The sequence below is a fragment of the Lingula anatina genome, chromosome 9 (genome assembly GCF_051362555.1).
Source record: "Lingula anatina isolate TDL-2025a chromosome 9, LinAna3.0, whole genome shotgun sequence".
Taxonomy (NCBI): Eukaryota; Metazoa; Brachiopoda; class Lingulata; order Lingulida; family Lingulidae; genus Lingula; species Lingula anatina.
In genome coordinates this window covers 4,517,957-4,540,340 of record NC_141775.1, presented here as the reverse complement: position 1 = coordinate 4,540,340, position 22,384 = coordinate 4,517,957, and the positions used below count along the sequence as shown (strand labels likewise).

The following is a 22,384-nucleotide window of genomic DNA, read 5'->3' as shown; positions in this document are numbered from 1 at the left end:
CGTGCAAGATAGATGACATATGTGAAACCAGAGCTAGGTCAGGTCTCAAAAATATTTAAAAGGTGTAGGCTTTTGGTTGGATTTTAGTTCCTTGCTGACTTGCCGAAAGCCGCGCCCAGCAGTTTCTGCTGGATTTTAGATTTTGAAGTTCAAGTTCTGCAGAAGTTGAAGCCGATATAGAAAACGTGCATAATAATTTGGCAAAAAAAATCTATTTTGTGCTGAGTACATTCTGCTGAGATTTCATTTTGATTGGCGATAAAAATATTTATATATTTAATCTGAAAAAAAAAAAGCGATGGCTTTCAAACCGAATGCATTGCTGTTGCTCGCGTTAATTCTCTCTCTACAGCATATCCGTTGTGACGACAAGCAGGACAGAAAGAAGGAGGGAAAAGAAGAAAAAGAGCTCAAAGACCGGCTGGGAGCGCTGGAGTTCCAGGTTGGGCAACTTCTTGGCGGCAATTTAGCGCAAGGTAGGTCAATTTTAATTGAAATCAAATTGAGATCTCTGTAAGGAAGTTCGTTTTCTTGTGTTGGGAAGAGATAAGTTTCTTAATTTAATTATTGTAAATTTTCTGATAGTTTTGTATGTTTTGTAATGTTTGCAATTTTGTACGGGTTGATCTGAAAAGATGAACAGAGGTGTATTTAAGTAAATCAGTTTACTGAAAGCTATAAAGTAGCCTATGTACCGAGGTACACATAAACTACCGTTTTAACGGTACTGCTAGTAAAATATGCGCACAATAAAGCACAGTAAAGTTAATGTCACATCAGTTTCCATATATTAGGTTGAACACCGCACAGTTAAAAAAAATAGTTCCCAGAAAAAAATTTGCAACCGCTACGATTTACCGAAAATGTGATATCATCGACTGTCACGATTAGATTATATTTTGCAGCGATACCGTGCCTCGCTAGGTAGAGACAATTTTTAAAAAAATATATGGGTCAATTTATGGTTAATTTAACGTTGAGTGATGTCGGCTTTCAGACATGTGCTACGTGGTAGTTTTCACATTTATACGCTTGAATGCACTTAAAAATTACTCCACTGAAATGCGTAGTTAGCATTGGCACGAGATCGAACATGTTTTTGCTCATTTTCACAATTTTAATGGCCATCTATTTTGCAAAATGTGATTTATGGAACATGAAAAATCACTTAAAATCCCAACAGCTGTTGTATGTTGTAATATTACGAGCAATTCCCAGCGACGACTCTGGGGGCGATGCACACTTCTCTGACTTCGTGATGAGGACGCAACACGTGAATTCGTGGGAAGCAGACAAATTATTCATTTATGAAGTAAGAAAACGTTTTTGTCCTCTCTGGTAACAGTAGGCCTACCAGTTCGTGGGACTTTGAAATACACAATTAGTTTACAGGAAGCCGAGCCACTGTGCCCCTGAATGATCTGAGATAATCAGTCCCGTTCTTGAAAGCACCCTGGACTTCAGAGTTAGATCTGAGCGTGGAAACTCGCCTTCATCCTATCAGCATGTCCCTGCCGTTTCCAGTCACTGTCCATGCAGTAACCGAGAGGCAAGCAGCTACCTGTGGACATCTAACACCCAGAGTGCATTTCAAACATTTAGGGCTCATTCCCAATGAAACAATCGGTCTACGTAGATCTACCAAACTCTGCGGAGACTGTCGCTGAATGCAGTCAGATTTACAGATTAACATGCCTCCTTCCGACGTTGAGTAAAACACAGAAAAGCTGGTGATAATACAATACGAGTATGTTGGAAACAAGAGGAGGTGTGTTAATCTTTTACACTGATAGCATACAGCGATAGTCCCCGTGGAGTTGGATCCATCTACGCAGACCAATATTATAGCTTTAATGGGAATGAGCCCTTATAATTAGTAGTTAATTCAATATCACTCATGTTTGTACCTATTTCTCAGCGCGGCGTTCGTGCTCTGACTGGCTGAGAGACGGGTTCACACTTAACGGTCACTACCTAGTAGACCCTGATGGCCTTCGCGGCGTCTCCGAGTTCCTGGTGTGGTGCGACATGTCCAAGACACCCCCTGTCGCCGTAATTCACCACGACAAAGAAGACAGAATGCGTATAGATGGTTTTGAGGGAAAGGGTGAATATAAAAGTAAGTATAGAGGCGGGATGACTTTTTGTTGCTTGCTTCAAATTTTGGTTCTCTGTCTTGTCAAAGGGTAGTAAATGTCCTGAAGTGTGTGTGTGTGGCATGGGGGGGGGGGGGGGGTGGAGGGTGGCTGCATTGGAAAACTCGGGCTCACAACACCAACACAATGCTTGAATGTGGAAACGCTAAATGAGGGTCAAGATTTAAAGATTGTGTTAAAAAGACAAAGAATAGAAAAGTCTTTGGATGGACACATTTCGTCAGCCCATGAAAAATGAATCATTCAGAGTGTGTAATGTAGTAAAGATCGTTGGAATGTAATTTCTACGTAAAGTAGGTGTTTCACATTTAAAGAAAATCAAAATAAGAGAGGTAAATGTTGTGTTTTATTTGAACTGCAAAGAAGACCAACACCTAGATTTGAAGAAAAATATCTGAATGAGGCATTTTTACTTTTATTTATTTATTTATTTATTTATTTATTTATTTATTTGGGGGGGGGGGGGGTTCGGGGAGCGGCCACGAGCGGAGAGAGGCATACCAAGGAAAAGAATAATTTTCTGTTCTGTATCGTATTATACTTGATCTATTGCAGTGGACATAGTATACGCTACCAGTAGTCAGCACATCTCTGCCCTCATGGAGAGGTCGGGTCCCTGCCGGCAACGGTTGAGATACGAGTGTCAGGGGTCCATCATCTACAGCGAGACCTCGCGCACCGACCCCTACTCCTGGTGGGAAGGGAACGGCAAGGAGATCAAGACCTACTGGCCCGGCGGTAACCCCCACATGGGAGGGTGTGAGTGCTACAAGACGAAGAGTTGCGCCGGAGGTGTGTAGGCCTACTTGACAAGGGGCATTAAAACAGCGAACGAGGTGTGGGCGTTTGGGTATTGGGCTGAGACTGGGTGCCTCTTGTGGAGGATTAACAGTGGGGCAGTGTTTTCCTTCTTCATCTTTTGGATCATGGGCGAATGGGGGTGGGGGGGGGGGAGAGAAGAAAAAACGAGACGTTTTAGGATGGAGAGCTTTAACTTTTGGTGTTTTAAGAGATGGACATGAAGATCTGATGACATAGGAGTAACACCTGACAATTTTAATTAAGTAATTTTCTGAGGGGCGGGTTCAGTATTAAGAGTGTCTGCTGTGCTGACCGTATATAGAAATAGATTAAATGGGGATTGGGCGTGTTGCTGGCGTGCATTAAAAATCCAATTATATCGAAAGATATTGGCGATTGAGTTTTAATTTGAAATTGCTGCTGTCATTAAAAATGAAGTAAAGATTAGGAAAAAGAAAACCATGACGTCAACATAAACCGTGGACCACAAATTCAATTCACTATAATTGCTTTAGGCCTAATATAACATCTTTGGATGATTTCTATAACCATTTACCGTATATTTCAGGTAATAAGTGTAATTGCAACAGGAACGACCCAGCACTGCGCGAGGACAGCGGTGACGTCACCGACAAGGAGTTGCTCCCAATAACAGGACTCCGTATCGGCGACACCGGAGACAGGAACGAGCATTCGTTCGTCACTTTGGGGCCACTTTTGTGCGAAAATTGAATGGGCATTGTAACGACTACAAGTCAATGACTCTTGGTCCTCTGATGCAAGGGATATGTCTGCCTGTTTTTTTATCCAAAATTATTGTGGGGGTGTCTTTCTCTTATAAAGGAGTGGACCTCCCCCCCTCCCTTTACTCAATCCAACTTGAAAAATGCCACAGATTCGAGAGTGGATCTTTTCTGGCCAAGCCTTCAGTTCTCTTTATCCCCTTAACCTTCCCCCTCCTCCTTGCTTGCTAGGGGGTTTGCAACACTAGGATCAATCTGAACACTGCCAAATCCTGCAACTCATGAAAGATGGATAAAAATTGGAATGAACAAAAGAGGACTTTTATTGTGAGACTTTATCCCTCTGTTAATTACATTCAAAACAGCACCAAATTGTATATGTTTGATCAGAGCCTGGCTACATTATATTATACTGTTAATCTGAATGAATAAATAAAATATTTCAGAAAAATTGTCATGTGTATCAAAAATTAACCTCTCAGCGATTGTCGATCAAGTTTCAACCCTGACGTCATGTTTCAATTAAAAGGTCAAACTTATGAATCTCTTTCATCTGCATTCGTTGGCAATCTACCCATCATAGTGTAAAACAATAACAGTTATCATTTATTAATGTGATTCCAGTAAGTCACACAATGCTTCTCAATGCTCTGATTAAGTAGCTTTCCCTGTGGAATTGTGTTAGGCGAGATCCTTGGCACATCTGTCACAACCCATTTATAGTTCCATCACTAATTGTGAAGTCAAAATAATTTGTCCATGTGTGGCAGAGGAAAACAGTTAATTGCACACAAAGGACTATTTCTAAATTGAAAATTCAATACAATGTTGACAATCAAAGCTCAGCAATGCACAATGTGTGAGTTGAGACAACCAGCACACCTATCGCAATCCCAAATTACATCCACCTAGTTTAGGCACATTTTGGGCACAGAGTTAAGGCAGATTGCGTCTGGTGGAACACCTGATGCAATCATCACAATCAGGTCAAAAAAGATGTCGATCTGGTTGTGACTTAATGTGTTAGGTGAGCAACCCTGTCACAGCAGACACAATTTGGTCATAAATCATCTGGAAAATGTGCATAGTCATGGTTTGAAATGTTGACGCCTAGTTTCATTTCTCTCATCTTTTTCCTTTCACACTTTGGGCATGGCACTCCTTCCGTCTTGCAGCTCTTGTGGAATACCACTTTACAGCTATGACACTGGAAAAGAAAGAAAAATTAATTTTAAAGATAATATTTTAGCACCTCATTAATATTTTCTTTTCAACACACCAATAGAAAGCATTTTTAAACTAGTTAAAACCTTCATAAAATAAATCTACATAAAGTATCCAAGAAGTTCTTTTATTTTTGAAAAACAACAATTCAAAATATCTCACCCTGATTGTGCTGTCAATTTCAAATGGAAATATCACTTTTGGGTTATCACAGATTTCACATATAAAGCCTTTCTGGCTGCAGAGTCGGCACTCGTACACATGTTTAGCTGCCCATTTGACAACTTTCTTCAAACTCTGACTTAACTGTCCTGATTGCACTTGGTAAAGATCCTGTAATGCAAAGATTTTCTCCCATCACAAGCATATTATATTATATTATATTATAAAGCAATTATATCATTAAAATTAGTTTTCAATTCTTCATACTTTAAACAAAATGTGGGCATCTTTCGTTAGTTATGAGAATTTAAATAATGCCACATAATAATGAAGGGAAAATTAAGGGGACATTCAGAATAACTTTGGTCCACTGATGCCATTGAGGAAAAGTTAGGTCTGCCTAACTCATTCTGGAAGACCCCATGGTGAAATAACGTTCTAGGTGAAAAATTACCAAAGGAATTACTATAAGGCCACCTTTGGTAAAATACATATCAAAGTCACAAAGTCTCCTACTGAATTATATTTATGCCACAGATAACTATTGCACATCTTCCACTTGAGTTGATCAGCTAATAGATGTAAAGGCAGTCCTTACATTTAATGAGTACAGGTGTATGTGATCAAACAGGTACTCCTTGGGCCAGACCATCCTCTTGAACTCCTCAGCTATGTTCTGGTTACAGGTAAACAGATATGTCTTCAAGTAACGTAACTGCATACGGAGAAGCTAGAATTCAAACATGTTGCAATACTATATAATACTATATATGTTTACTATACTTTTTTACTTTCTTTAGGCCAGCCTAATGGCATATTTAAAATACGGCATACAGAATTAAATAGATACTGAAGTTTTGTAAGACATAATCTGTAGAGATAACCATGCTTTCCTTTAAAAGAATATTGAGCCACATATTTTGCTTTTATCAACTGGCTGAAAGTTTTTGTGTAATTCAAACTGAAGAAGAGGTATAAATTTCCTATGGCAATACACCAATGGATGAAGACTTGGGCAGTGTTGGTTTGAAAGTACTGCTGGATAGAGATTAAGAGCTATAGGTTGGAGAATAAAGGTGTGCTGGATGGAGATTAAAGCTTTGAAGATAGGAGAAAGAAGGATAAAATATACACAGCAAAGTTGCTTACTTTCACATCATTCATCTCATTAATATGTTCATATATTCTGGGGTTTGACTCCTTCATGTTGATCAAGGGTTCATCCTCCATTTGCTCCAGAAAGTCCTTGTTGAACTTGCACACTAAAAATAAACCTTTTCTATAATCATTTATATTCCATAATTCAAGAAATGTCTTTCATCAAAGTTGTTCATGCTTAACTGCATAATTATGCAGAAAGTAAAAGTGATTTTGACAGAAACTTATTTTTGCTTTGTGAAGAAGTTTCCATATTAACATTATTTTGAAACTCGCATGCTAGTCACTATGTCTTCTTTCTTTTTGGCTAAATTACTCACCATCCCTTATTCAATGCTGCTTAAGTTTGAAATACAAATAGCTGTTGTTTATTCTATTCACTTTATACATAAATTGGGTAAATTCTACATAAAACCTTCATGATTGTTTCTTTCAACTAAGTTAAGGTTGTTTATTCACGATTAAATCAAGACAAAATATTCACCCTTGTGCTTTCTGAAGTCCCAGCTGTGCACTATCTTGGCAGGAATGGTTGTCTCCTCATTTTCATGGCACTCATAGCAATAGTAGCAGGCATCGTATGTACACACCCTGGCTTTGCCATAGACTGGAAGAAAACATAGACTTAAATAAAAACGAAATAAAATGAATATATCCTAACATACAACAATGCTGATGCATATATATTCATCTTCAGTGTATTTCTGAATGTTAAATAAAGTATTGGAGAATTATTAATGGTTCTGATGTCAGGTGTCTTTGAGAGAGAGAAAGAGTAGATGGGGGGGGGGGGGGGGTACTTACACATGCCCAGTGGTCTGGCACAACCCTTACACTGGTAATTCTGATGATCCAACCCCTTCTCTGTGCGCAGTTTTCCTATCACTGATATCAGTTGTTGTGTTTTCTGAGGAACAGGAACAATCGAAATATAAGTCTCCAAATAGGTGACAGAATGCGTCTTATGGCAATAACACATACATGTACCACTGATATTATCAACGAGTTTGAAAATGCAATCACATATCAATTTTTTTTTCTTTAGCCAAGAAGTTAGCTTTAACCAAAGAAGTTAGCTTTCTACAAAAACTATAACCTGTTTCTGACAAGAAAATTGTAAACTGTGTAGTAAAATGGAACCAATAAAATAAGTAACGTATGAAGATATTTCTTTTTAAAGCAAATCAGCGTTGAAAGCATCTTTTTCAAACATAAAAAAATTCTAGGCTTACTGGTTGCAATTCAGACATTTAGTAATCACCAAAATAAATTTATTTCCTATCAGGACTTACTGGTCTCTGCCCTTCCTCGCCAAATGACCCACTTTTGGTGAGCACTTCAAAGTCCTGCGGAAATGGCTCAGTAGAACTTGAGCAGGAAGACGGACCCTGACAGAGAAATTTACAAACTATACAGGATGTAAAATGGATACCAAAAAGTTATTGAGAGTTTTAATGTTGGTGTTCTTCCACTGGAAAGAATAAAGACAATCGAGTTACCCTGGGGTACTGGTTGATTATTATGGGTATGGAAAACACCAACTAAGAATGATTCAAAAGAGGATCTTTTTAATTCGCCACTTTGTCCTCGATTTCTTGGGAAAAAAATTAATAGAAAAAGAAAATATCTTGTAATAATCAGTGATATTCCAGCTTAGAATACCTTAATTGCACTTTCCCTTAGAACTTGTGAGCCAAGGTTCAAATTTTCCAGAACATTGTTAAGACTGGAGCCTGGCATTCCGTGGCCACCAGAGGGCGTGTAGTCTCCAACCACACTCTGGTAGCTGTCTGTGAAACAAAAAAGAAAACATTTCACAAACTTGGGGCTATTTGCATTGGTACTTTGTGCAGTTCTTTGCATTACTTTGTGTTACTTTGCTTTGCTTTTTAGAAAAATTTTAGACAATAAAATTGGCTCCCCGTAATCGAGGCTGAAAGTCTACCTATGTCTACTCAAACTTCAAGATCATCCTCATCTAGGTAATTTATTTGAATGTTTTCTACAAATATACAAAATTTTAAACAATAAATGAATAATTAATAATCAAAATAAAATAATTAAATGTCTGCTACCAGGCTCTACTTACGTATTTCCTTTCTGATGGGGATCCCAGATTGTTCCTCACCAGTGTCCTTCACCTTCTCACCAGAGCCGCCAATCATTCTATCAGTCTCTGTGGTAACTTGGCCACTCCCCTCACAAGGGGCAGAGTCTTGAATGAAGTCTTTGTTCAAGTAATTGTCTTCAAAAGAGGTGGACCATCCAGTCATCTTACCCAGACTGTTGCCAACACTGTGATGCTTGGGGAGGCCACTTGAGGGGGTTTGGTCCTGAAAAATGACAAGGTCTACTGTAATGCCGATCTCAAATCTTCTAATCTCAGTTTTTCATTCAAAAAGGTGTCATTTTATTTTTGGTGGAAGACAGTGGTATTTTTCAACATTTATTGACATTTCTTTTCACATCTTTCCAATCTGAAGAATCTGATGTCATTTTAAAATAACTCTAATCATAATATTCATAACTATCCCATCTAAAATTTCACACATAACATACACACACACAAAAAAAAAAAAAATGAAAAAATAAAAAAAAGTAAATCTGATACCTCAGTTTGATCAGTTTCTGTGGCAAAATCAATGGTGTCTGCCCTGGCCCGAAGAGTGTCACTCTCATATATGGAAGATCCCAGTCTCCCCCTCAGCGTGACTATGTCTTCCTCTTCATGGGAGTATGTGTCAATAGTTACAGCCTCCGCTGTAGTAATCACAGGTTCTAGAGGACCAGATTTCTGCCTCTTGTGGCCAAATGGTGCAGCTATAGATATAGGTTTGGTCTCATCTTGGTCATTGGCTGCTATGGGTACAGGTTGCTTGGCAACTAAATCGGAGCCTTCTAGGGCGGTTGTACCTCCAGGAGATTGTGCCAGATGGGGTTCTGTTGCTTTTGGAAAATTTTCTTCTGATGGTTTACTTGGAAAAATCTGTCCCTCATCATCCTGAGACATTCTTACCTCATTAATTTGAGCCTTTACCACCTAGATAGAGCAAAAACAATATCTTGGTTAAAATTGATCTAATCTTCCATTTTAGTTAAACTTTTAGATTGTTACTGTAACATATGAAGACGCAATTTAATTAATTCTAATTTTGGTGTTGACAGCAGCTACCCATTTCACTCAAAGGAAAACATTCTGACAAGCGTAAAATGGAAACTACAAATGATGACAAATGCTTCAACAAAATTCTAACAAGTGATGTATATATGTATTTTTTAATGATATGCCTCCCCCTATCACCTAAACCAGCCAGCCATAATCAAACTGACTGGCCACTCGTACCTCTTCACTTGCCCTCAGGATCCTTTCCTCCACCGATTCTCTCCTCAGTTCATCTGCAAACTGCTTCATGTGACCTTGACCTACAGCTTCTGGCAAACTGCCAGCCTGGAGGAATGAACCCTCTGACCTGAAACCAAAATTATTATTCTGTACCAACTGAAATATAGATTCAAGAAACATAGTGAAGGTAAACGTTACAGTTACTGCAGTATCAATAACGAAAAAGATTTTATCATAGGTCAGTAGTGAAATGTTTTAAACCAAACTTGCTCAAGGCCACCTCACTGGATCATGTAACTGACACTTTTAAAGGTATCAAAAGTCACTCAAATATCCAAAACCTTCATTCTTGAAAGCTGATGAGGTACAGGATGACCCCTCTCCCAAATCTCTGGGGGGTGACCAGTACCTGTAGCTTCCTCTGAGGCCATTAGGGTCTGGACAGGAAGAATGGCTGTCAGCAGTGGAACACTCGGAACCAACATCACTCCCAGGTCCTTGCCTTCCTTGTCTTCTGATATCATCTAGATCTCTGTTGGTGATCTGAAGCCCATCTTGATGAGCACTGCCACCTTGGGAGATGTTGGTGTTAATGGTCCCAGTCTTGTCTTGTGGAGTGCTGCCATCTATTTCTATGTCATCCCATGAGCTGCTGAGAGGTAGTTTGCCCTCACTGCTTTGGTTAGGCTCGCCAGTTTGGGAAGAGGATCCTATCAATAGAAAACAATACACTGATCTCCATGAATATCCCTGATGTCTTAGTATAGAATATATCTTAAAACTATCAGAAGTAAGACTAGGATCCATCAAACCAACTAAAAGAGATTATGATTTGAAACACACATTTTTACTAAAAAATACATAAACCATTTCTTACGAATATTATCTCAGAACAAGTGATACTTTTTGATCACTTTTTAACAAAAAATGGCATGAATTAATGATGCCATAAATAACATTTTTTATCACCCGCTGACCAACTTCGCCACCTGTCAACCATCTTGACACATTTCTGAAACTCGCACAAATGATTTTCCCTGAAACTGTTGTTACACGGTAATGGCAAATGTCAGGAGAGGGTACTCTTAAAATAAGAACTTACCTGTGCTGTCAACTCTGGATCTGGAGCGTCTTTTTGAATGTACCTGGACAGGACTGCCACCTGGTGGCTGTGAGTTTTCTGTGGTCAGTGCCTTTGAGGTGGACGTTGGCTTGATCTGTGAAGACTTTCCTAGAAAATGAAAACATGAAATAATTTGAGAGCACTTCAAGACCACAGACCCCCCCCCAAGAATAAAAAAAATCAAATAGTCTTTAAAGCATCAGACTTGTATTCAGTTAGAAGTGTTATCTGCACCCCTTCTCCTCCTGAATAACAACCTTTCCTGAAACTTTCATCCAAATTTGTTAAAAACTTATTCAGTTATCTAATCTATAAACAGACAAATAAAAAGACAAACCAAAACCGATAAAAACATTATAATCCCCTCACAGGCAAAAATGATAATGTAATTATAACACCAAATATCTTACTCTTGATAGCTTCAGGCACCACTGGTGCTGGCGTCTCTGGCGGCGTCCATATTCCCACGAGAATCAAGGGTGTGATTGTCCATACGTTGAGCACACTGGAATTATACGACAGCTGGAACTTGAAAGATGCCAGACCTGGAACAGTACATCAAAACTGAGGATAAGTCTTGGAACTTTTGGATCACCTGAAAAAAACTATATGCAGGAATATTGATTCCTGGAGAGCTCATGATATTACAAGCAATAACAAATCTAGGATTGTATTAAAGGGGTAGGCACAATGCTTCATCTGTTTCACATGACATCTATTTTTTTTCTTTTGGGAGGGGGCTGGGTTTGCTACATTCTCTCTGCCCTACTAGACTGATCTGCTCCACCTGTTTCTATGCATAAACGTCAATACTGAGTAAAATAAACATAGAATACCTTGTAAGTATGTCTTCAGTATCCCTGGCTGTTCAGGGTCTCTCAGGAAGGCTGTCCTTCTGTACCAGTATCTGGGTAAGAAAAAAACAGGACTAATATCTTTAACTTTAGATGCTGCAATATTATTACAATCCAAAGCAAAAAGAATAGGTATCCTAACAAGAAAAAGACCTAAGCCAAAGTTAATCCTACAGGTTATGAATCAGTTTTCAAGTACTCAAAGGTATAGTCAGGCTAAGAGACCAGCAACAAAGTTGGTACATGTAGCTGCCATTTTTTAAATTAATGTCTGTCTGGCAAAATGTCCTTTAGTCTGGCAAATCTTTCATAACTGCCAATCCACATGTCTGGCTTTTTTTCTCAAAGTTTTCAGCATGTTTGATACTTACTTGACTGTGCTCTGTTCATTGATCATAGCCTCAAGGTAACTCTCCAATATCCCATCATTTAGAGCAATTCTGATCCAAGACTAAAATAGATGTCGAAAGTAGGCTGGTCAAAATACACTAGCACAAAGTTTTTCTGTCTATCCTTGCATTCAAAGCTTATTCTTAAATAATGGCATGACAGTTAACCAACAATAATTATAATAATAAAAATATCCTGCTCAATAATTTGGTTGTGATAGTAATAAATAATATAAAATTTTGTTAGGTGTGACAGGAGTATCATTGCATTAGTTGTGATGCAAGATTGTGCCAGATGTGACAGGAATGCCATTGTGGTAGTTTTGGCAGCATTACATTACATACATAAATGCAAACATAAGACTGTGTTAGTTGAGACAGCTCACCCGGCACATTCCAATCTCTGTAGTTATCTGCCCCAAGTGGTTCAACTGGGAAATCACATCTTGGTGAGTGAAGGCAGTCAAGAACTTCCAAAAATTCTGAAATTGGACAGAAAATTAATTAAATATTAATTAAATAATAGACAGTTAGGGTGGTGTTATAATATTCACATTCCATTATTGAGAATGGCCCTCAAAACATACTGCTAGGGTTATGAACAGTTGACTAAGATATTGATCTACAGAGATATGTTTTCTTTGTACTTGTCCTTATTGTGCCAACTAGTACACCACAGGCACATTGATATATTTAAACAATTAAGGACAGTCAAATCATGCCACAGTATATATTACATCAACATGTTCAGAATATAATAGTTGTAACACAGCTTTTAGTAAACTTGAACTATTCAGAAATTACTACTAGTAAATGGAAGCAATTATCAACAAACAACAGTAAAATTTTCTAAAAAAAAAAAATAATAATAATAATTAAAACAACATTTAGGCCAATTAAATTATTATGCAAAACTAAAACAAATTACATGCAGGGTTTGTCATATGAAATAAAAAACACATAATTTGAAGAGGCACAGAGGTGCCCCCTTTGTCTCTCTCTGACAGCACTTACTTTCTTTTTTCCCCAAAATGCAGCAAAAGAAACAACTGATCTAATTTACAAACACAAAATTTAGCATATCAAAGATCCAACCAACATACTGCTCAACACTAATGGTTTTTAAGAAGAGAAGAAAACAACATGCTGAGAAAAAAAATTTTTTTTTTGCTTTGTTAAAAAGTAAAGAAATGCCTTAGCTTTTAAAACTGATTGAAAATTGCTTTGTCTGTGTCTCCATAAAAAGAATAAAATTTTGGACCTAAAATTTTAATTGCAATGACTTAACAATTACTGTTACTATGACCATGATCAGCAGTAATGATGTAATCAAATCTAACTGCCTACCAGTTCACTGGGGGCTTTTTGATCAGGAGTCCCACCAAGAAAATTGACCATCTGAAAGAAATGTACGGGAAAACTGAACAACGGTAACATGCAAAAACACAAGCCACAGACAAAACAATGCAAATTCCACAAAATATACTTTGATTAACGGCAACTGCAAAACATAAATGGTCTTTTACATTACATCACAATGTAAAAGAAAATAAAACTACAGCATGCAGTAGAAAGAAAAATCTAAACATACATTAAATTTGCCTTCCTAGTGAAGGAGCCTTTCAGGCAAACAATAATGTGCCATATTATAAATATAAATATTAATCTAATTAAATTATAAATAAGTATTATATAGCTATATTGGGTGATTAACTTATACTGAGTACACAGTCAGTATTTGACTTCAAATTCACAAAATGTTATTTGGATTGGGTATCAAACTGGCAAATTCTGAAGAAAAAAGTAAAATATAAAAAATAATCTTCAATACAAGACATACAGCATATTTAGTCATGCAACAGATGTTTTTGTTACAGAAGCACACACTTGCCTTCTTAGCAAAGGAGCCTTTTAGTCCATGCAGGAATACAGCTTCCAGGGCACTGCAAACTGCATTGGCTGTATCCCCACTACAAAAGAACATTATGTTAATTTTCTGCTTGAAAACATTCCATGAGCCAGAAGGTAATATTTAATATAATCAGAGAGAGAAAGAGAGAGATTTTAATACACACCTATGGATGGGTTCCTCTGTGTTGATAAACTCTTTCTCTAAACTCTTCAAAGCAAGAGAAAATTCTTTGGTTATTCTTCTTTTTATGGCATTTTCTTTGGCACACTCTTCTGGTGTGGGATCTGAATCCAGAGATACAGATTTCATTAAAATATAGTTCTTAATCAAGTGGTTATTGCTTAGAAAATACATGTATTCAATGTGGTATAGAGACCATTCCCAGACCCTATCACACTAACTGTGGATCAATCTATCTCCGAGGGGATTCTCACTAAATTGCGATCACCTTTTTAACATAATTTGTAGAACACTGTTTACCCATAAGTTAACAAGTACAGACCTGTATAAGTTAAATATGAGACCGAGAACTGAGGCAAGTTTCGCCCAATAATTGCGACTGGAAGATAGATCCTTTAGTTTGCTAGCATGTTCCAGTACTTTTTTCATATTACATATAAACGCTCCTAGGACATTTTAAGTCTACTCTCTAATTCTTACCTTTTCCTCCAAACCAACTCATGACTGCATTTGGAAAGATCTTTTCTGCACGAGAAATACATAAAAACTTTCTACAAACGGAAATACTTCATACGAAGTGGAACCTCTATGTAATATGTAGTTTCGCTTATTCTGTATACTGGATTAAATTATTAAATCCATCAAAACAGAAATATGTACAAATGCGTATTAAAAACTCACCTATATATTAATCGCTTATATAAAATTTACATGTATCAAAATACGTGAACCTTTTAGTTGTATAAAACTAACCTATCAAAATACATACAGCTCTGTATAGGTACCAAAACAATATTATGAAAATGAAAGAGGAAGTGTCAGAATTCGGCGGATGAATCACAGGAATGAACAGGTAGGCCTAAACACTGCAACGACTTTGCGACAAGAATAATTTGTATATTAAATTGTTGAATTTTGTATATTTACGAATATTTGATACGTCTCTCAATTTAATTTGTATGACAAAGTGGCTGTCATTATTTACATGTACCGGTATATTATCCAAATTTTAGTTAATATAATAAATATTATTAATAATAATGATAAATTATATGATTTTGTAGTGCAGGCAGACATTACATAGTTATGTCTTAGTTCTCATACTGCACTCTGTACCAGGTTGGCGGATATTATAGGCAGATTTTCAAAAAGCCAGAGAATCAAACGACTTCCCGTCTATTGATCTACTGTAAAAACATATATTTATGAATATCGTGTGAAAGTTCAATCTGTTGCCCTGTTAGAGCTATTCGTATTCATATACGTATTCATATTCGTATTACGTAAGAAAGACAAATTTCATTTTTGAATGATGGTTTGATGGGTCAGGAGCCCACTGTCAGATTACTTCTTTTGTATTTTAATTTCAAATAGTTCAGTATTCATTTTGACATACATGTATTCCTCCTACAGGTCTACCAATAGCACCTTTTTACACAGGGAATCCACAGCTGACCTAATAAAGCAATGGGCAATGAGAAGTCTAGGCAGCCACTGGATACCAAGCTCAGTGGAACAGGGCGCTGGGTCATGGTCAGTCTGGCCCCAGCAGAGACCTTGACCTATGACCCCAAGGTCAGCTTTGCAGTCTGTGTAGGTATGTCCTTGTCCATACTAAGAACATGCATGTGCTCGTGAACATGTGTTTATACAAATCACTTCTGCCTCAGTTTAAGTGTTACCTTTAAGTTATAATTATTTACAGAATACTGTAGACAGGTACTTACATACACACACAAACAGACACACACACACACACACAAACATGCCCTGTATGCAAACAACACACAGTAATACAAGTATTACATATTAATATGGATCACGTGTCTGAAATTCATGTACATGTATATGGATTTTTTTATTAGAAAGTTATAATTAATTCATGTCCTAGGTGTTGGTGAGCAGTTAAAATTGGGCAGTAACCATGTAGGACAGTCAGCCAACAATGATGCCAAGGTGATAAAGGGAGTGCTGCAAGACCATTATGGATTTTTGGAGGTATTAGTAACAGCCTACTTGTACAGTATTTCAGTAAAATGTAATATTGAGAACAACATAGGTGAATTTATAAGTATGAAGGCTACGTATTCCCTCCCTTTTCAACAAAAGTTGTTCTTGTTTTACAATTAAAACTCTTTCACAAGTACTTTTCTTGATATTTCACACAGAAGTTATTTTATAATTAGTACCACCAGCGTGTACGCTGGTGGTACTCATGGTTTAAGTCCTGACCCGTCTCGTCCGGCTCCGTTGGCTCTGCTGGCTCCGCCAGCTCCGTGAGCTCTGCCAGCTCCGCGTACTGGCGCCGGATACAAGTCACCATTACCGTTTCTCCTCCTAGACTGCAAGGACCACTGTCCCCATCTCTTGGATTTAGGTCACATATAACCTCAACTTGAACCCCCAGGTTTTTTTGTCTCAGTCGGTGCATTGACATGGGTGTGACGCTCGTTGAAATGCACCCTTGTCAAAATTTTTGAAAATTCAATGCCAATTATCTACCCTACGGAAGGAATTATGGGAAAAATTTCTACAGACGGCTTTCCAAAAGTCATACGTGTAGATTTCAAATATGCCCTTGGATATGACCTTTGACCTTTATTTCAAGGTCAAACGGGCCAAAATTTTCAAAAAAACGAAATTTTTTACAAAAAAAAAATTATTTGCGCTGTTATTCAGACACTACACAGACTTAACCAATAATATTATAGGAAAGTGTTACCCTTTGCCCAACATTGTTGGTGGTCTCTGTTTTTTTTTTGTATTTCATACGGTTTTCGTGTTATGCTGTATTAAAAAATACATTGTGGTGGCACATTATTGTAACTCAGAATTGTAACATTTAGTCCCTTATATCTCCAAAACTGTCAGAGATAGGTCAATAGTTACTATTAAAGTTGAATAGGAAGTCATATACTGGCAATCTGAGTGTGCCCTTGAAATTGACCTTTGACCTACTTTTCATCATGAATTGAACTTTGCAAATATGGTTCCCTTTTATCTCCAAAACTGGCAGAGATAGGTCAATAGTTACTATTAAAGTTGAATAGGAAGTCATATAATGACAATCTAAGTGTGACCTTGAAATTGACCTTTGACCTACTTTTTATCATGAACTGAACTCTGCTAATTCATTTCCCTTTTAACTCCATACCTGGCAGAGATAGGTCCATAGTTACTATTGAAGTTGAATAGGAAGTTATATACTGGTAATCTTACTTTGATCTTGAAATTGACCTTTGACCTACTTTACACCTTAAACTGAACTTTGCAACTTTTTTAATGCTTATACTTTCAAAACTGGCAAAGATACGCCCATAGTTACTATTGAATTTGAATAGGAAGTCATATACTGGCAATTTACTGTGACCTAAAAATTGACCTTTGACCTACTTTTCATCATGAATTGAACTTTATAAAATTTGGTTTCCTTTTATCTTCAAAACTGGCAGAGATAGGTCCATAGTTTCTATTGAACTTGAATAGGAAGTCATATACTGGCAATTTACTGTGACCTTAAAATTGACCTTTGACCTTCTTTTTATGATGAACTGAATTTTGATTGTACCATTTTTGGTTATATTTTTTTTTTGCATATTTTGAGAATTCTTGTTGATTGCATTTTATAGAGCTTGTCAAGCACAAGACTGGTGGTGGTGTCTCTTTTTTTTGGGGGGGGAGGGGTCCATATGAATGCGCTTGCTCCAGCTGGTGGTACTATATCGGGAGGCGGTATCGCCTCTCTGATCCTCTAGTTGTGTACAGTGTAACAATATATGCAATAATGTTTCTGATTCCATGTTTATTTTAATCCTAGACCAGTTGATATAACATTTTAAATACAATCCTTTCAGGCTCAAATGACCCTGCTGACCACTGACTGCCCAGATATACCAACCTGTGCTGCCATAAAGGAGGCATTGCGGAGGAGAGCTGGGCAGGTGTCAGAGGACGGAATACTACTGTTCCAGTTCTCCGGTCACTGTGATAAGAAACGCTCTGGACAGGTGAGATTAGCCAGGTAGCACTACAGGTGCAATGAAATATTTCTAGGAAAAATTGTGAATGAAATGAGGAGATACAGTGTACCAAACTTTGCCAAATACTTCATTTGAATTATTTTTTTAATACTGGTACATTTTTTATACTGGTTTTATTAATCATTTTATTTTCACATCTTAAACTTAACAATATTTATAATTATTATTACAGATTCATTTTTATTTCACTTTTGTATCACTTTTAATTGACAGAATCCAATTTTATATATTTATTTTTGTATATTTTGCATATATATATATAAGCTGAATATTAGTATTATTTATTATTAGGTATATCTGGTACCTGCAGATTTCACTCCCAATGTCCAAGATTCTGCTCTGTCTATCTCAGACATAGTTGCCTGTGTTGAAGGTACCAAGGCCAAGCATTTCCTTTTCATAGCTGACTGCTGTTATGCAGGTAAGTTACAGGGATTATTTATTTATTTATTTATTTATTTATTTATTTATTTATTTATATAAGTTTAAATTGTCATCTGTATTTTAAAAATTAAATTTTAGTCAACATGTGTCAGCCATATATTGCCTCCAGATTGCTATAGGAAATTAGCAGTGTTAAAGCATGGTTAAGTTAAATATGTCAGTAGGGTATGTCAGTCTGTTTTGTAGGTGACATGATATATTTTCATTTATATGCTGCACGGGACATATATTTAGTAAGATTATTCATTGATTAATATACATACTAAAGAATTACATATAATTAGGCATACATTTTTCCCCAGGTCAAATAGCTGAAAGCCTCCTCCAAGAATCAACAGGGAAAGTAACTACACATATTGTAGCAGCCTGCAGTGGCATGCAGAGAGCTTTACATTATAAAAAGATTGGACACGGATTTTTCACCTACTTCATGTCCAAATATCTTAGGGAGAGACAGAGGAAAGAAGAGACACCAGAGTTCCCTATTTACCCACTGATAGAGTACTGTAAACCATTGTGTCAGGCAGTGGCAGTTATTATAAGGTTAATATGGCTTTAAATGTATAAAAATGCACACAGTGTACCTTATTTTATTGCAAAGAAGTTTTTCTGGAAATTTTAACACCCAGTATGTATCTTGTACTGGTACATGTATGTGCCAGGGTATATTACCTTTGTTTTTGAGGTATTAAGGTTTGACATGCATTGTAAGCTTTTGAATGTCAAAAGGAAAGAGTTTATTTTTTCTTACACAAACTATAACATGTAGAACAGTTGTGTAGCACTGGTGCAAGTACAAAATGAATATTTGTCCTTTCAGCCCTGCCAAGGGATGTGATGTATTAATGGAGCCAGAAGCAACATCTTTCAGTGTCAATTCACATGAGGAAGAAGATAACTTTGGAGGGCCCAGGACAATAAGGGTAAATATACAATATACCAGGTATATTTATATCACTTGCTTACATTTTAACTGTGCATGTTTTTTCATTCAAAATACGTATTGTGGCCAGTGTTGCCTTGTGCTTTTAGACTGTTATACATCCTTTGTGTGTTCAATGTTTACTCTCTTTTATATTACAAAAACAGCATTTTATAGTAATTCCTTTCTTTTTTTTTAAAGAACTTGTGGCAGTTTGACCACATCACTAGGTATCTAAGCTGTAGCAGGCCTGCAGATTGCATGACACGAATTCCTGATTCTGTGGACCTGGGTTGGCTTGACATACAGGTACTTGAAGAGAAAACCTATATAGTATAGCTCCACATGTTCTCCTTAATTTGCCTAGTTTGTCTGTTCGCTTGTTTGTTCCTCTGCCTATTTAAAGTAATGTACACTGAGTGCCTATCAATTGAAGTGTCAGATAAATATGAATTTTTTATATGAAAATGTAAAACACTGAAACAACTTTTAATGAAACTTGTCTTAACAGGTAGAAAAAAGAACATCTTACAAAATAGTGAATGATCTTATTTACTGTTGTTAAGCATCATGTGATATTATTTTCTGCACTGTCATTGTTATGTTATACTTTAAGCCTGTACATTTGACAGCTTTGCTGCCTTGTATTCACCTCCAGGCCCGAGGAGCTCTGCTGACCCTCTATAAAGAAAGGTTGCTGTTTGCCCCAGAGATGTACAACACTATGATGGTGTTCCTGCCCCAGGCCATTGCTGCACTTTCTCATCAGGAGCTGAAGAAAATAGATGTTTCTGGCACCCCTGAGTCCTTGATGAATGTATGTGAAATACTTAATTGGTACACAGCATTTGTAGTAGAAAACTTTTATCCAGAATTTTACAAGTTGAACTAAACTTGTTTCAATAATGTATTTATTTCATTTTAATTTTTTGTCAACAGGACAGTACTCAAAATGTTTAGAATTTGATGTATTTTTTTTATGTTCACTTTCGTCTCTGGTTTAAGGTTGACCTGTGTGTACTGGCATGTCTTTCCTGTGCAGACGTGTTGGCTTCCATTGACAAAGGATTGGTGCCACAACTGCAACATGTGATGACATGGGTTGAATTCTACATAATTAAGGTACAGAGTATCCATTGGCAAAGCCAGACATATACTAACGAGGAGGGGGATGACAATGATACCTCATTTATTTTTCCCGGCTGTGTTGGTCATTCTTGCACATTGGTATATCAATCAAAAGGATAGAAATGTATGCCATCCATCTGCAATATCATTGATTAATTCATAATGTGCATTTTAACAGGGTATATCTTCAATTTCTTGGAGAGGATGGGGAGAGTAAAGAAGGAGAACTTCAAAGCATATATATATATATATATATATATATATATATATATATCTTTTTTTTTCTTATTTTTTTAAGGTCCATTATCGTTTCTGGACCAAGGAATTATTTGCAATATGCATTTTTGTGTCCCAGGTTGGAACTCGAAATTGGACTCAGAGATCTGAATCCTGTTCTTCATATTTATTAGTTCCTTTTGTCTTTTGCCCCTTTTGTTTGTAATTCAGTGATTTTTAATTAATTTGCATGATCACATTTGCAGGTGATGACTTTGCTGGGTCTTGATGTCAAGTCAGAGGAGTTAAATGACTTGATAACCTTGTTGTCAAAGGTAGATTCAGACACGCCAAAATTTCAACCCTCTGAGGGTGATAGTGCTGATGGGGAGAAAGAGGGAACCCCTGAAGAAGAAGAAAAAGAAGAACAAGAAGAAGAAAAAACTGAAGAAGAAAAGGTGACTAACTATAGTCTTATATGAAATAAATGATGAATACATGATTCATAAGTTTTTATATGCACATATCAAATTTGAAGTCATTGAACAAATTTTTTCTTCATAAAATTAAAATTATCAAACACAAGCCAAAAAAACTTTCATACCTTAAGCTTAAGGCCAACCTGGACGTAGGCCTTCATCAGACTGATGTGAGCAGATGTTGACATTCACTGACTGCTACATGTAGGTGGCCTTAACCTAACTGAATGAAAGTTTTTCGGCTTATGTTTGATAATTTTCATTTTTTCACTACCAAGCTAATGAACATTTTTGCTTAATTTATTTCTTATCTTACAACAATATAAAAATACAAATATGGATTTTGATTACTTTTAAATATAAAAATATTTGTGATATTTTTGTGTCATTTTAGGTGCAAATGTTGTATGAGAAGTTGGAGAGTTTATCAGCTCTTATGGATCTTCCACACATTCCACAGCTTGAAGAAATTGGTACTGAATAGACATTTTGTAAACTGGAAGCTAAGATCTTTCTAATTAAGATAATGCCATACATAGCTTAAGGTTTTTAATACTAACACTTCTTCCAGTTTAGTGTAATTCACTATGTTGTCTCCCCCTCTTGGAGATTTTATCCAGTCTATTGAGAAGCAGGTAAAACTATTCTCAGTCTTCACAGGGATGGAATAATGCTCATGTGATTTTTTTTCTTTGGGGTGGGGAGAAAGTAGAACCTCAAAGGGCATGGTACTGTGTGCCCCCCTCCCCCCCCCCCCCCCCCCCATCCCAGGTCTGCCATATAACATATAGTAGTACTATTGCATTCAGTAGACATGTATGTCTTGTTCTTTGTGGCCATAGAACAAAATATGTTGTTGTCAAGTGCTATATTTTTGGTGCACGTAATTATTTAATAAGAATATTCAGCATATCTTTTATTGTTATTCATAACAAATTTGTTTACAGATTTTTTACCAATTAAATGCTTCTTTTGGCATCATTTAACATTTATATACTTCATTCCATGAATTAACCACGATTATATATATAATAGAAACTATTATTATGTTCTCCTATGGTAATTGCCATATGCAAATGTATGTGTTATATATTTTGATTTATTCATTTT

The 22,384-nt window shown here is 36.7% G+C and overlaps 3 protein-coding genes across 3 annotated transcripts; 2 read left to right on the top strand and 1 right to left on the bottom strand.

Annotated features, from left to right (window-relative positions):
• The first annotated feature begins 58 nt into the window (after window positions 1–58).
• Window positions 59–4,152, top strand: LOC106178353 (neurexin-4). Its single transcript, XM_013561495.2, has 4 exons — window positions 59–476; window positions 1,919–2,119; window positions 2,712–2,948; window positions 3,526–4,152. The coding sequence occupies exons 1-4, from the start codon at window positions 299–301 to the stop codon at window positions 3,687–3,689; spliced, it is 780 nt and encodes a 259-aa protein (XP_013416949.1). The 5' UTR covers window positions 59–298; the 3' UTR covers window positions 3,690–4,152.
• On the bottom strand, window positions 4,000–14,629 carry LOC106178352 (pleckstrin homology domain-containing family M member 1). Its single transcript, XM_086994820.1, has 21 exons — window positions 14,526–14,629; window positions 14,029–14,149; window positions 13,845–13,923; window positions 13,301–13,351; window positions 12,340–12,435; window positions 11,936–12,015; window positions 11,547–11,617; window positions 11,121–11,255; window positions 10,690–10,818; window positions 9,997–10,297; window positions 9,588–9,714; window positions 8,856–9,284; window positions 8,334–8,577; window positions 7,907–8,034; window positions 7,537–7,632; window positions 7,049–7,151; window positions 6,729–6,851; window positions 6,236–6,348; window positions 5,685–5,816; window positions 5,087–5,257; window positions 4,000–4,907 (listed from the first exon to the last, which is right to left on the bottom strand). Exons 1-21 carry the CDS (start codon window positions 14,545–14,547, stop codon window positions 4,761–4,763), a joined length of 2,898 nt encoding a protein of 965 aa, XP_086850946.1. The 5' UTR covers window positions 14,548–14,629; the 3' UTR covers window positions 4,000–4,760.
• Window positions 14,630–14,813: 184 nt separating this feature from the next.
• LOC106178350 (uncharacterized) lies at window positions 14,814–22,001 on the top strand. The gene is made up of 12 exons (XM_086995767.1): window positions 14,814–14,898; window positions 15,459–15,642; window positions 15,937–16,043; window positions 17,900–18,052; window positions 18,377–18,506; window positions 18,832–19,072; window positions 19,350–19,452; window positions 19,653–19,760; window positions 20,110–20,268; window positions 20,457–20,573; window positions 21,062–21,253; window positions 21,669–22,001. Exons 2-12 carry the CDS (start codon window positions 15,513–15,515, stop codon window positions 21,756–21,758), a joined length of 1,530 nt encoding a protein of 509 aa, XP_086851893.1. The 5' UTR covers window positions 14,814–14,898; window positions 15,459–15,512; the 3' UTR covers window positions 21,759–22,001.
• The last annotated feature ends 383 nt before the right edge of the window (window positions 22,002–22,384 follow it).

What these genes read in the sequence shown, in the direction of transcription:
- LOC106178352 (XM_086994820.1), bottom strand. Translation starts at nt 14,547, where the DNA reads ATGAGTTGGTTTGGAGGAAAAG. An exon ending in ACTGAAGACATACTTACAAG is followed by an intron (nt 11,256 to 11,546) that starts GTATTCTATGTT and finishes GTACTGTTCCAG; the next exon opens with GTCTGGCATCTTTCAAGTTC. An exon ending in GGACTTCAGAAAGCACAAGG is followed by an intron (nt 6,349 to 6,728) that starts GTGAATATTTTG and finishes GTTTATTTTTAG; the next exon opens with TGTGCAAGTTCAACAAGGAC.
- LOC106178353 (XM_013561495.2), top strand. Translation starts at nt 299, where the DNA reads ATGGCTTTCAAACCGAATGCATTGCTGTTGCTCGCGTTAATTCTCTCT. An exon ending in GGGAAAGGGTGAATATAAAA is followed by an intron (nt 2,120 to 2,711) that starts GTAAGTATAGAG and finishes GATCTATTGCAG; the next exon opens with TGGACATAGTATACGCTACC. An exon ending in GACGAAGAGTTGCGCCGGAG is followed by an intron (nt 2,949 to 3,525) that starts GTGTGTAGGCCT and finishes CGTATATTTCAG; the next exon opens with GTAATAAGTGTAATTGCAAC.
- LOC106178350 (XM_086995767.1), top strand. Translation starts at nt 15,513, where the DNA reads ATGGGCAATGAGAAGTCTAGGCAGCCACTGGATACCAAGCTCAGTGGA. An exon ending in CAGCTTTGCAGTCTGTGTAG is followed by an intron (nt 15,643 to 15,936) that starts GTATGTCCTTGT and finishes TTCATGTCCTAG; the next exon opens with GTGTTGGTGAGCAGTTAAAA. An exon ending in AAAAAACTGAAGAAGAAAAG is followed by an intron (nt 21,254 to 21,668) that starts GTGACTAACTAT and finishes GTGTCATTTTAG; the next exon opens with GTGCAAATGTTGTATGAGAA.